The sequence below is a fragment of the Erinaceus europaeus genome, chromosome 10 (genome assembly GCF_950295315.1).
Source record: "Erinaceus europaeus chromosome 10, mEriEur2.1, whole genome shotgun sequence".
In the NCBI taxonomy this organism is placed as follows: Eukaryota; Metazoa; Chordata; class Mammalia; order Eulipotyphla; family Erinaceidae; genus Erinaceus; species Erinaceus europaeus.
This window is the reverse complement of record NC_080171.1, coordinates 18,749,322-18,762,585: the sequence shown is the minus strand read 5'-3', so window position 1 is coordinate 18,762,585 and position 13,264 is coordinate 18,749,322. Positions and strand designations below refer to the sequence as shown.

The following is a 13,264-nucleotide window of genomic DNA, read 5'->3' as shown; positions in this document are numbered from 1 at the left end:
TTGAAAGAAGCTCTCTGCTTCTATAAATAAATAAATAAATAAATAAATAAATAAGGCAAAGTTTTCAAATATAAAATAATAAAGTTAATACAAGAAGCCAGAGGGAGGGGGCTGGGCACATAGTATGAAGTGCAAGGATCCTGACTCCCCACCTGCAGGGAGGGGGGTTCACTTCACAAGTGGTGAAGCAGGTCTGCAGGTGTCTCTCTGTCTCTCTCTTCTATCTTCCCCTGCCCTCTCAATTTCTCTCTGTCCTATCAAAAATAAATAAATACATAAAATGGCCACAGGAGCAGTGGATTCGTAGTGTAGGCACCAAGCCCCAGCAATAACCCTGGAGACAAAAAAAGAAGAAGAAGCCAGAGGAAAAGAGTGGGCTATATGAGCCTTGAAATATATCTAGGTCCTAGACATCTGTGTCTGGGTCCTTCTTAAAGAAATAGTGCCTTTAAAAAAAACAAGTCTAGTATTTTTTTTTAATTATCTTTATTTACTGGCTAGAGACAGCCAGACATCAAGAGGTGAGGGGGTGATAGGGAGAGAGACAGACACCTGCAACACTGCTTCACCAGTCTCAAAGCTTTCCCCCTGTAGGTGGGGACCAGGGGTTTGAACCCGGGACCTTGCTCACTGTAACATGTGCGCTCAACCAGGTGCACCACCACCCGACCCCAAGGCACTGGGTCTTGAAGGGAGATCAGAGAGGGTGTTTTGTATCTCACATGTCAGGTTCAGGCAAGGTTCAGGTTAGGAAGTCATCCAGGTCTTGGAGGTGGGGAGAGAATGCTGTGGACAAAGGGGACTAGGTTTCCATCTCCTGTCATAGGCTGCTTCCCCTGGGGGTGGCCCTACTGTGAAGCTATAACCAACAAGTGTGTGTGTGTGTGTGTGTGTGTGTGTGTGTGTGTGTGTGTGTGTGTGTGCGCGCGCGCGTGCGCTACACGAGGAACAGGAGCAGGAAGAATATGAAGAGACTGGAATCAAGCAGGTCAGCCCTTGTCAGACAAAGCAGAAGATAAAGGATCGGTTGTACAAGTTTATCTCTTTACCACCTGCTTGTTGTGTGTGCACTCGTTCATATTCTTAATCCCCACTTATCACCCCACCAGCTTTCCTCATCTCCCACCTCTACCCCAGGAGCACGTGTGTGACTTGCACACATACACACACATGCACACGCACACACACACCCACTTGCAAACACACCCACCGCCCCGCCTCCATCGGGCATCAGACTGTTAAGTGGGGTGTGAAATACAACTTCCATGCAAGCTGGCGGCTGCTCATTAAACACTTCCCTTTGCAGCTCCCTCGTGCCTCTTACAGCCTGGCCTTTGACACCCCCATCCCCTGCCCTCTTTAAAGGGGCTACCTTTACACAGAGGGGAAGTGGTCTCCGTGTCAGAGCCAGCTCTGGCTTGTGCCTCACAGGTTCTGTGGTGTTCAGGCCCCCCAACGAAAACACAAAAGAGCTGGCTGTCTCAACCAGGCAGGACTCCTGCTGTCCTGCTCAGCAGGCCTGGGGCTGGGTGGGTCAGGAGGACAGCTTCCTCTCCCCCAGCCCCCTAGCTCCCCCCCCCCCCCCCCCCGATCCTGCACCACCCCCCAGGCCTCAACAGCCATGGTGACAGTAATTACAATAAGCAGAAGCACTGGGCTCCTGTCCACTCTCACAGGGCCTCTACTTGTGACAGGGGGATGGGACGGTGGTCCCCAGCCCAGGAGGTCTGGAGGGAGACAGAGGACAGACAGAAAGCTCTGGGCACCCAGCCCTGCCCCAGCTCTCTGGGACATGGCTCAGCCAGGCCTCCACATCTGGCAGCAGAAACTTGAGCCTCAAGCGTGTCATCTTCGCAGGACAACAGCTCTGTCTCCAAAACACTTTCCCATATGTTTGCTTCCAGACCCAAAAAGATGGGTGGGGCAGAATTATTAACCTCAATTTGCAGATGGAGAAAGGCAGCTCAAATCAGAGATTCTAGAACAAGATTCCAGGAGCAGGAGCTAGTGGTGAGGTGAAGGTGGGAACAGAGGAGAGGCTGCCTGAAAGGCCAGGCCTGGCCAAGAAGGTGGGGCGGGGCAGGCAGGGAAGGCAGGGAAAAGGCCTCTGCAGAATCCCACACTTAACTGAATGCTTAACATACACAGTGCTCCACGTTCTCATTTATTCCTTCCAATAACCTGTGCCAGTAAGGTCCCAACTTTACAAATGAGCAAGCTGATTGATAGTCCCTGTCCTTTCTATGTCTGTGTAGGGAGGCTGGACCCAGAGGTATGTCCTCCTGCCTAAACCCATTCCAGGCAAGAATCAGGCCCCTCTGCTGCTGAGCCCACCCTGGCATCATTGCCCCAGGAAGGTCAGGGAGAGACAGATGCTAGGAAGAAAGGAAGGGAGAAGAGGGCTACTGTTGGGTCTCTGGGGAACAGGCTCCCTGAAACTAGCTTCCGAGGGGTTCTTATGCTTAGATCACAGTTCTTTTGTTTGTTTGTTTATTATTAGTTAGAGAGAAACTGAGAGGGGAGGAGGAGAGAGAGAGGGAAAGAGACAGAGAGACACCTGCAGCCCTGTTTCACCACTCATGAGGCTCCACCCCCCTGCATGTAGTGACCAGGGGCTTGAACCTGGGGCTTTGTGCACTGTAATGTACGCACTTAACCACGTGTGCCACTGCCTGTCCCCCCTTCTTCCCCCTCCCCCATATTTCCCACTCAACACCCTACCAGTGTCCCAGAGTTCGCAGTTTGTGGCATTGCAGGTCAAATGGCAAAAGGATGACATGGACCATAACCTGAATTTCTTCTCCGTGTCATCTGATGGCAGGATTGTGTCTTGGACGCTTGTGAAGGTACCTGTTTCCCAGAAAGGGCCGTGCAGGGATGGATGGATGAGTGGGTGGGTGGGTGGATGGATGGATGGGTGGGAGGGAACAGGGGGACCCAAATGGCAAAAGAACTCCCCCCCCAACCCTCCTGATCCAGTCCCTTCACCCACCCCCTCCTTGTGTGCCTGCAGAGTGAGCTAGTTCACACAGATGTCATCAAGCTGAAGGTGGAGGGCAGCTCCTCAGAAGGCCTGGAGGGGCTACAGCTGCATACAGTGGGTAGGCGCCCCAGCCCACCCTGCCTTCCCGAGCACTCCCTCCTCTCCTTGCACCAGAACCAGGACAGGAGGTGACAGGAAAGCCTGGCCCTGGGCAGCCGGCAGACCCTCCCCCACCTTGTTCACAGCCCTGTTTATGCAGATCAGGTGCTGCTATGCAGATCCACCTTGTTTATGCAGATCAGGCCCCTGTTTACCCAGATCCCCTCCCTGTTTACTCAATCCCTACCCTGTTTATGCAGACTTTATCCCTGTTTGCACAGACCATGTCCCTGTTTGCAGACCCTGTCCCTGTTTACCCTGACCCTGACCCTGTTTAACTCAATCCCTGCCTTGTTTACCCAGGCCCCATTCCTGTCTGCAGAAGTCCTGGCCGTTTGCAGAGTCCCAACTGCCTGGGACAAGCAGCAGGCCAGAAGGCTGGTTTCTGTTTGCCGGGGTGGGCCAGCCGCAGCCTGCACTGGGGCCCCAGCTCTGGCTGTCCAGGCGGCTGGCCTGGTAGGGGCAGCTGTTGGGATCCTCCCTGCCAGAACCCACTAAGACTGCTCCCTCTTCTTCCCAAGGCTGTGGCACTGCCTTTGACTTCCACAAAGAGATCGACTATATGTTCCTAGTGGGCACAGAGGAGGGGAAAATCTACAAGGTGAGGAGGCAGCACAGACCCTGTTCCAGCTCTTCCGGGGTTGCTTAGACCTGGGCACCCCCAAGGCTGACAGTTTTCCACAGACTCTCCTCTGGCAGATGCCAGCACTCAGATGCTCTGGAGGGGGGGGGGGGCAGAGAAAATGCCTTTCTGAACTTGCTTGGGGAGTAGAAGAGGGACCTGAAAGCAGAAGAGGGAAAAGGAATCCAGAGTGCACTTTTAACCCTGCCCAGCATCTGTCCCTCGGTCCCTCCGGGTCCCCACTCCCCAGCCCTTCCCAGGAGAGGAAGAGGTAGAAGTAGGGGTAGGGGGAGTGCTGGAGGAGTTGAAACATTCTGGGAAGACTTCCTAGAGATGATTTAAACTTGACTTGAGCTTTGAAGGTGAGGTGACAAATCTAGCTCTGAATATTGAGTGCATCCCAGCCAGCAAGCTGGCAGTTTGGTCAGTTTTTGTTTGTTTGTTTGGGTGTTTTTGTTTTTTGCAATATCTCAGAGTTAGTAGGTGAACATCCTTCTGAACCCTCATCCATCCCAAAATAGCTAAACTGCAAGATTTTCTTAGGCTCTGAGGCTCAGAATGTTAATTACAGGCAGCCTCCAGGGAGCCCCTGAGGCCCAGCTGAAACTGGTCTGAATGCAAAAGAGGTCTCCACCCCGTCTCCACCCCTCCCAGTGGTGGCCCCAGAGAGGCTGGAGGGAAGAGGTTAGTGAGTCACGTGCTCTCCAGGAGGGAGGGAGAGAGGGGTTTGCTGGCCAGGGCAGGAAAGGCAGTGGTAAGGAAAGGCATCTGGAGATGGGTTCTGCACCTGCTGGTACCTGCCGGAGGTGGGACTGTCATGCTGTTCCTGCCTGTAGAGTTAGTCTGTGAGCTGTGGCTCTGTCAGTCTGTCCACACACCTTAGCCTGGACATAGCAGTCCTATGTCCTACCTCCTAGGGAGCCCCCATCTTGTTTTGCCTTGGCTCAGGAAAGCAAAGCTTTTCTTGCCCATCCTGGAGTCTTCTGGGATTAGACCCCTGGTCACACTATATAGCACTTTCCCTTGAAGGCTCTCAACTCCACTACCTATCTGAACCCCCAGCCCCTTAAGCTGCCTCTCCCCAGTGCCCCATTCTCTCTGGGTTTATGGGGGTGAGAAGAGCAGCCAGCAGCTGGATCGCGGTCCTCAGCCCTGACAGTGACATGCGAGACCAAGCAGAGCCTCAGATGCTGACTCTCTGGGCAGCAGGGAGGTGGTAACTGCTGAGCTGGCATTTGTTCCTGATCCCTGAACCCCTGCTGCCTGCTCCCACGCCTTGTCCCAGTGTTCAAAAGTCTACTCCAGCCAATTCCTGGACACCTATGATGCCCACAACATGGCAGTGGATGCTGTGATCTGGAACCCATACCACACCAAGGTCTTCATGTCCTGCAGCTCTGACTGGACCGTGAAGATCTGGGACCACACCATCAAGTGAGGAGCATGGGTAGGGGGCTTTGGGGCTCTGGGACTGTGGGTCCTCTGTGTGGTGAGTGCCCCCCTCTCTCCCACGGCAGGACCCCGATGTTCATCTATGACCTGAACTCAGCTGTGGGCGATGTGGCCTGGGCACCATACTCATCCACTGTGTTTGCAGCAGTCACCACCAATGGGAAAGTAAGTGCCCCTTTCTGGCCCAGGTGGGCATCAGATAGGTTTCTCCTGCAGATCCTAGCCCTGCCCAGCTCCGGGACGGGAGATGGGACATAAGGACTATGTACTTTCCTTCCTTCCTCCTTCCTTCCTTCCTTCCTTCCTTCCTTCCTTCCTTCCCTCCTTCCTTCTTTCCTTCCTGTCTTTTTAAGAAGATAGATTATTTGTTTTTATTTGTGAGTTCTAGCTTTTGGTGGTGGCAGAACTTGAACCTAGGACCTCTGGTGCCACAGCACTGCTCTACTGCCCACAGAGCTTCCCCCATACAGGTGTTCTCATGCGGTGGCTAGGGCTCAAACCTGGGTTCCTGTGCATGGTAACATGTGCTCTGCTGAGTAATCTATGTCCTAGCCCCCTAGGGAAAATTTATAAAGAGATGAAATTCAAGTTGAGAGCTAAATAACTGGTGGAACCTTGTGAACACGACGGTGTTACTTCAGAGATGGGGGGAAAGAGATGTTCCCAGACAGCGGGAACAGCTAGTGCTAAGGCCCTGCGGTGTAAATGATGAACTTGAAGGGTACAAGGAGCCATAATATTAGTGTGACTGGGAGGTCCAGGCAGTAGTGCAGTGGGTTAAACACACATGGCACAAAGCTCAAGGACCAGCTCAAGGACCCTGGTTCGAGACCCTGGCTCCCCACCTGCAGGAGGATCACTTCATGGGTGATGAAGCAGGTCTGCAGGTGTCTGTCTTTCTCTCCCCTTCTCTGTCTTCCTCTCCTCTCTCGATTTCTTTCTGTCCTATCCAACAACAACAACAACAGTGGCAACAATAACAGTAACAACAAGGGCAACAATAAGGGCAACAAAATGGGAAAAATGGCCTCCAGGAGCAGTAGATTTGTAATGCAGGTACTGAGCCCCAGCAATAACCCTGGAGGCAAAAAAAAAAAAAAAATTAGTGTGACTGGGATCTACTCTGAAAAAGGGGGAGAGCATGTGATGAGAAGAGTGTGGTATCTAGAGCAAAGGGTTTTGTGCATAGTCCTAAGGGGAACTGGTGAAGGAGTTGCTAACATCTTAAGGTAAGTCTGGCTGCCGCTTGGAGAATGGCTTATAGATGATGTACAGAGTGGAAGCAGGGAGCCCAGTTAGGACACAGTGTTATCCGCAGTTGTCCAGGGAAGAATATCTAATGGTTTGGACATTATGGTAAAAATTAGATCAAACATTTGTTGAGCACTTACATATTTTAACTGGTATAAGCCCTGACTCTGCCATATACTAGCCAGTTAACATTAAAAGTCTCTGTCTTGTCTGTAGTCTGGGTGGTGGAGCTGTGGATGAAGTGTTAGGCTCCCAAACAAAAGACCCTGGGTTTAATCCCTGGCATTGCATGCACCACAGCGATGCTCTGGTTCTGTCTCTAGCTTTCTTTCTTTCTTTTTTTTAATTTCTTTATTGGGGAATTAATGTTTTACATTCAACAGTAAATACAATAGTTTGTACATGCATAACATTCCCCAGTTTACCATATAATAATACAACCCTCACTAGGTCCTCTGTCATCCTTCTTGGACCTGTATTCTCCCCACCCACCCTCCCCCACCCCAGAGTCTTTTACTTTGGTGCAATACGCCAACTCCAGTTCAGGTTCTACTTGTTTTTTTTTTTTCTTCTGATCTTGTTTTTCTTTCTTTTTTTTAAAATTTATTTCTTTATTGGGGAATTAATGTTTTACATTCAACAGTAAATATAATAGTTTGTACATGCATAACATTCCCCAGTTTCCCATTTAACAATATAACCCCCATTATGTCATTTATCGTCCTTCATGGACCTGTATTCTCCCCACCCACCCACCCCAGAGTCTTTTACTTTGGTGCAATACGCCAATTCCATTTCAGGTTCTACTTGTGTTTTCTTTTCTGATCTTGTTTTTCAACTTCTGCCTGAGAGTGAGATCATACCATATTCATCCTTCTGTTTCTGACTTATTTCACTTAACATGAATTTTTCAAGGTCCATCCAAGAAGATTGGCTAAAAACGGTGAAGTCACCATTTTTTACAGCGGAGTAGTATTCCATTGTGTATATATACTACAACTTGCTCAGCCACTCATCTGTTGTTGGACACCTGGGTTGCTTCCAGGTTTTGGCTATTACAAATTGTGCTGCCAAGAACATATGTGTACACAGATCTTTTTGGATGGATGTGTTGGGTTCCTTAGGATATATCCCCAGGAGAGGAATTGCAGGATCATAGGGTAGGTCCATTTCTAGCCTTCTGAGAGTTCTCCAGACTGTTCTTCACAGAGGTTGGACCAATTGACATTCCCACCAGCAGTGCAGGAGGGTTCCTTTGACCCCACACCCTCTCCAGCATTTGCTGCTGTTACCTTTTCTGATGTATGACATTCTCACAGGAGTGAAGTGGTATCTCATTGTTGTCTTTATTTGCATTTCTCTGACAATCAAAGACTTGGAGCATTTTTTTCATGTGTTTCTCAGCCTTTTGGATCTCTTCTGTGGTGAATATTCTGTCCATGTCCTCCCCCCATTTTTGGATGGGAGTATTTATTATCTTGTTGTTGAGTTTGGCAAGCTCTTTATATATGTTGGTTATTAAACTCTTGTCTGTTGTATGGCATGTAAAGATCTTCTCCCATTCTGTGAGGGGTCTCTTGGTTTGGGTAGTGGTTTCTTTTGCTGTGAAGAAGCTTTTTAATTTGATGTAGTCCCATAGGTTTATACTTGCCTTAGTCTTCTTTGTAATTGGATTCGTTTCATTGAAGATGTCTTTAAAATGTATGCGGAAAAAAGAGTTCTGCCAATATTTTCCTCTAAGTATCTGATAGTTTGTGGTCTAACATCGAGTCCTTGATCCACTTGGAATTTACTTTTGTATTTGGTGAAATACAGTGTTTCAGTTTCATTCTTCTGCATGTTTCAACCCATTGTTTCCAACACCATTTGTTGAAGAGACTCTGCTTTCCCCATTTAATAGTCTGAGCCCCTTTGTCAAAGATTAGATGTCTGTAGGTGTGGGGTTGTCCCTAGCTTTCTTATTAGGTAATTAATAAGTAGATTTTATAAAATTTTTATTTATAGAAAGGAAACGCTGACAAAAACCATAGGACAAGAGGGGTACAACTCCATACAATTCTCACCACCAGAACTCCATATCCCATCCCTTCCTGATAGCTTTCTTATTCTTTAACCCCCTGGGAGGATGGACCCAGGGTCATTATGGGATGCAGAAAGTGGAAGGTCTGGCTTCTGTAATTGCTTCCCCGCTGAACATGGACGTTGACAGCTTGATCCATACTCCAAGCATGTCTCTCTCTTTCTCTAATGGGGTGGGGCTCTGGGGAAGTGGGGCTCCAGGACACATTGGCATATAGCATAATGGTTGTGCAGAGATTCTCATGCCTGAAGCTCCCAAATCCTACATTTAATCTCCTCACTACCATAAGCCAGAGATGAACAATGACCTAGTAGAGAAATAGATAGGGGTTGGGTGGTGGCTCACCTAGTTAAGCACGTCTGTTACTAAGGGCAAGGGGCCAGGGTTCAAACCCCCACTCCCCAACTGCAGGGTATCTGCTTCATGAGCAATGAAGCATGTCTGCAGGTGTCTTTCCCTTCCTTTATCTTCCCATCCTCTCAATTTCTCTCTATCCTAGCTAATAAAAACTAGGAAAAAAATAAAAGGAAAAAATAACTGCCTGGAGCAGTAGATGCATAGTGCTAGCATTGAGCCCCAGCAATAATCCTGGAGGCAATAAATAAATAAATAGCCTCTATCGGGATTTGGGCGGTAGCACAACAGGTTAAGCACTTATGGCACAAAGCATAAGGACTGGTGTTAAGGATCCCAGTTTGAGCCCCCAGCTCCCCACCTGCAGGGGAGTCGCTTCACAGATGGTGAAGCAGGTCTGCAGGTGTCTATCTTTCTCTCCCCCTCTCTGTCTTCCCCTCCTCTCTCCATTTCTCTCTGTCCCATCTAACAATGATGACATTAATAACAACAACAATAATAACTACAACAACAATGAAAAACAACAAGGACAACAAATGGGAAAATAAATAAATATTTACAAAGTCTCTATCTCCTCACTTACAAAATGGAAATACTAACAAAACCAACTTTATACACTACCTCATATGCTTATGCAGTACCAGTTTATACTTACACCTAGAGCATAGTATTCAATAAATATAGCTGCTGTTATTCTTTTTTTAAATCTTTTAAAAAATTTATTCCCTTTTGTTGCCCTTGTTGTTTTATTGTTGTAGTTATCATTGCTGTCATTGTTGTTGGATAGAACAGAGAGAAATGGAGAGAGGAGGGGAAGACAGAGAGGGGGAGAGAAAGATAGACATCTGCAGACCTGCTTCACCGCTTGTGAAGCGACTCCCCTGCAGGTGGGGAGTCGAGGCTCGAACCGGGATCCTTATGCCGGTGCTTGTGCTTTGTGCCACTTGCGCTTAACCCGCTGTGCTACAGCCCGACTCCCAGCTGCTGTTATTCTTTTAAACTTTGTAAGATTTGTTTATTCATTTATTAGAAAGAGAGGAAGACCCACCTGTAGGGGGTCATTTCATGAGCGGTGAATCAGGTCTGCAGGTGTCTTTCTCTCCCCATCTTCCCCTCCTCTCTCAATTTCTCTATGTACTATCCAACAACAATGACAGCAATAACCACAGTAATAATAACAACAACAACAATAGACAACAAGGGCAACAAATGGGAAAAAATGGCCTCCAGAAGCAGTAGATTTGTGGTGCAGGCATTGAGCCCCAGCAATAACCCTGGAGGCAAAAAAAAAAAAAAAAAAAAGAGAGAGAGAGAGAGGAAGCATACCCCTGGCATACGTGATGCCAGGGTTCAAACTCAGGATCACATGCTTGAAAATCAAGCCTTCTATCCACTGTGCCACTTCCTCAGCTACTATTCTTACTTTCTTAGATATATTCATTTTTATGAAAGAGAGAACAAAAGTACCCTGCTTATCTCAGACATATTGGCAGCACTGGGACAGACCTGGGCCTTCTGCACTTATGTCCTGGACCCAAAGCTATCTCCCTGGCCACTAAGTTCCTCTCTTTTTACTTGCCATCTCTGGAGCTTCACTGTTCTGAGCTAACTTTTTCAGGTAGAAAGACAGAGACATAGAGACAGGAGGTGAAAGGGGAAAATATCACAGCACTGGGAGTTGGGCGGTAACACAGTGGGTTTAGTGCACGTGGTGCGAAGTGCAAGGACCGGTGTTAAGGATCCCGGTTCAAGCCCCCGGCTCCCCACATGCAGGGGAGTCACTCACATGCAGGGGAGTCACTTCACAGGTGGTGAAGCAGGTCTGCAGGTATCTATCTCTCTCTTCCCCTCTCTGTTTTCCCCTCCTCTCTCCATATCTCTGTCTTATCTAACAATGATGACATCAATAACAACAACAATAATGACTACTACAACAATGAAAAACAACAAGGGTAACAAAAGAGAAAATAAATATTTTAAAAAATTTAAAAAAGAAAATATCACAGCAGTGAAACACCCTCCATGTGGTGAAGACCAGGCTCAAACCTGGACCGGGTACATAACAAAGCAGGTGAAATTGCCAGGTCAACTGTTGAGTTGTCAGAAAAGTCATGATGCATCTGTTCTATGCTTTTCTATGCAAAAAAAAAAAAAAATGCATCATGACTTTCACAACAAGCCAACATCTTGCCGACCCTACAGCTACTGCTTCATAGACAATGTTTATGCTTAGTCCCTCAACCACAGGAAAAGCATAGGCGGAGACATGATCCACTGCCCCACTGCCTCCAGCCCCAGCTTGCTGGGCCTCTGCCATGTTCCTGCAGGAAGCCTAGGAGCTTGTTCACCTGAGGTGGAGAACAGGGGCTTCATTACCCCAACTCCACTGATCCCCATGTCTCCATAGGCACATGTGTTTGACCTGTCCATCAACAAGTATGAGCCCATCTGCAGCCAGCCCGTGGTGGCCAAGAAGAAGAACAAGATCACACATGTCAAGTTCAATCCTATCCACCCCATCATGATTGTGGGGGACGACCGAGGCCATATCACCTGCCTCAAGCTCTCACCCAACTTGCGCAAGATGCCCAAGGTAAGGCCTGGGAAGTTTGGACTCAGCAAGAGGCAGTCTCCAGAATGATGAGGAAGGAGGTCTGGTACAAGGGGGGGGGGGGGTGGTGGTGGTGGAGCCAGGGGGTGCCGTTTGCCAAATAAGGAAGGTGGGAGAAGCAGGTTAGTGGTGGGGAGAAAACAAGGCCTGTTTTGACATGCTGAATCTGAGTTACTTGTATTGGGGGGGGGGTGCAGTCGGGGAGGGGACAGGTGGTAACATCAGGTGAGCAGGTAACCATTTAGGTCTGAAGACAGGCCGAGCACATGTCACGCTTGGCTTATTTGATGTAGACTCCACCTCTCAGGTGGGGTTTGAGGTTTAGTTACCGTTTTGTTGGCTGGGCTCCCTCAGGGTCCTTGAGCTCGGAGCTTCAGGTCCACACAGGCATGAAAGCTGTGAGGTATGAGGAAGGGAGCTAGGTCAGTCAAGATTTCCTTTTCACATGCATAAGGATCTGGGTTCGAGCCCCTGCTGCCCACCTGCAAGAGGGAAGCTTCTTGAGTGGTGAAGCAGGTCTGTAGGTATCTAGTGGTGAAGCAGGTCTGCAGGTGTCTATCTTTCTCTCTCTCCCTGTCTATCTACCCCTTCCCTCTCAATTTCTATCTCTCCTAGCAAATAAAATGGAGGAGGGGTGGCCACCAGGAGCAGTGGAGTCATCATGTTGGCACTGAGCAATAACCCAAGTTAAAAAAAAAATTTTTAATGTAATGTAAATTTCCTTTCCAGTACCTGTAATGATTCAGAGATGCAACCCAGAGACCAAGGTCCCCAAATATAGGCCTGGGATCCCAGAACCATGACCTCAAAGTTCTGATTCAGACTTTAGAACCAAGACCTTAGAGTCCAGAGGCTGAAAATCCAGCTGAAAAATCCAGAGCTCAGGTCTGCCCATTTGAGTGCTGAGAGAGAACATGGAGTTGGCTTTCTCCCAGGTTTTGAGCCAGGATCAGAGCTGGACCAGATCTGGGCCAAGTTGCCCAGAGGACTTTACCTCCTGGTTGCAATTTGAGGCATTTACTGCAATTTGACACAAGAGCAGAGGCTTGTCTCTTTCAACTGCTGACACCTGCCCCCATGCTCCTATCAGGACAGGGCTATGGCATTCTTCTGTCCGGTCTATTCCCCACCTCAGCCAGGGAAGCAAGGGCTGGGAGTTGGCCCGGCCAGTAATTGTAGCCAGCTGGGGGAGGGGGTGGACTTGGCTGGCTATAAATACTCAGAAGGCTGCTAAGCGCCTGCAGCTGTGGCCCAGAGGCTGTGGTGGGCTGGGGGGGGGGGGGGGCTGATGAGGGGGTCGGGTGTGGTCTGAAGCTCTTTGCTGAGCCCTGCTAGTTGGTCTCAAAGAGGCGGGGGGGGGGGGGGGGGGCGACACAGCACAGTTTGTGGAACAGATTGAATCTGCTCTTAATTTCATGAGGAATGAATGAGACGCAGGCTCTTGAGCTGGCAGAGCTGGTCAGCCCTCCTGTAATGGGGATGCCAGGCGCCCCTGGGTAGGGGTCTAGTCATCACACTGTGGGGTGGGGGTGGTCATAATGGAGGCCTGTCCTGCTCGTCTTGACCCTGTGAGGCAAGGATCTTCCACAGCTCCAAGTCCTTCCACAGCAAGGGGCAGTCATGGCTGGGAGAGGTGGACGTCATGTAGGTTGGGACCTGTCTCTCTTTGAACCTGAGATTCTGACCGCCTGGTGATCAAAGGCCCATGAAGGTGACAGATGAGAACTGACACTTGGGTGGACTCAAAGGTGC

At 49.0% G+C, this 13,264-nt stretch overlaps 1 protein-coding gene across 1 annotated transcript in view; it reads left to right on the top strand.

Annotated features, from left to right (window-relative positions):
- DNAI1 (dynein axonemal intermediate chain 1) overlaps positions 1-11,542 on the top strand; it is a 31,505-nt gene extending 19,963 nt beyond the window's left edge. Inside the window, exons 5-10 of the mRNA XM_060198991.1 lie at positions 2,757-2,846; positions 3,014-3,101; positions 3,664-3,743; positions 5,050-5,198; positions 5,282-5,381; positions 11,309-11,542. Coding sequence (XP_060054974.1) covers positions 2,757-2,846; positions 3,014-3,101; positions 3,664-3,743; positions 5,050-5,198; positions 5,282-5,381; positions 11,309-11,542 — 741 coding nt within the window. The remainder of the gene's footprint in view (positions 1-2,756; positions 2,847-3,013; positions 3,102-3,663; positions 3,744-5,049; positions 5,199-5,281; positions 5,382-11,308) is intronic.
- Positions 11,543-13,264: the final 1,722 nt, after the last annotated feature.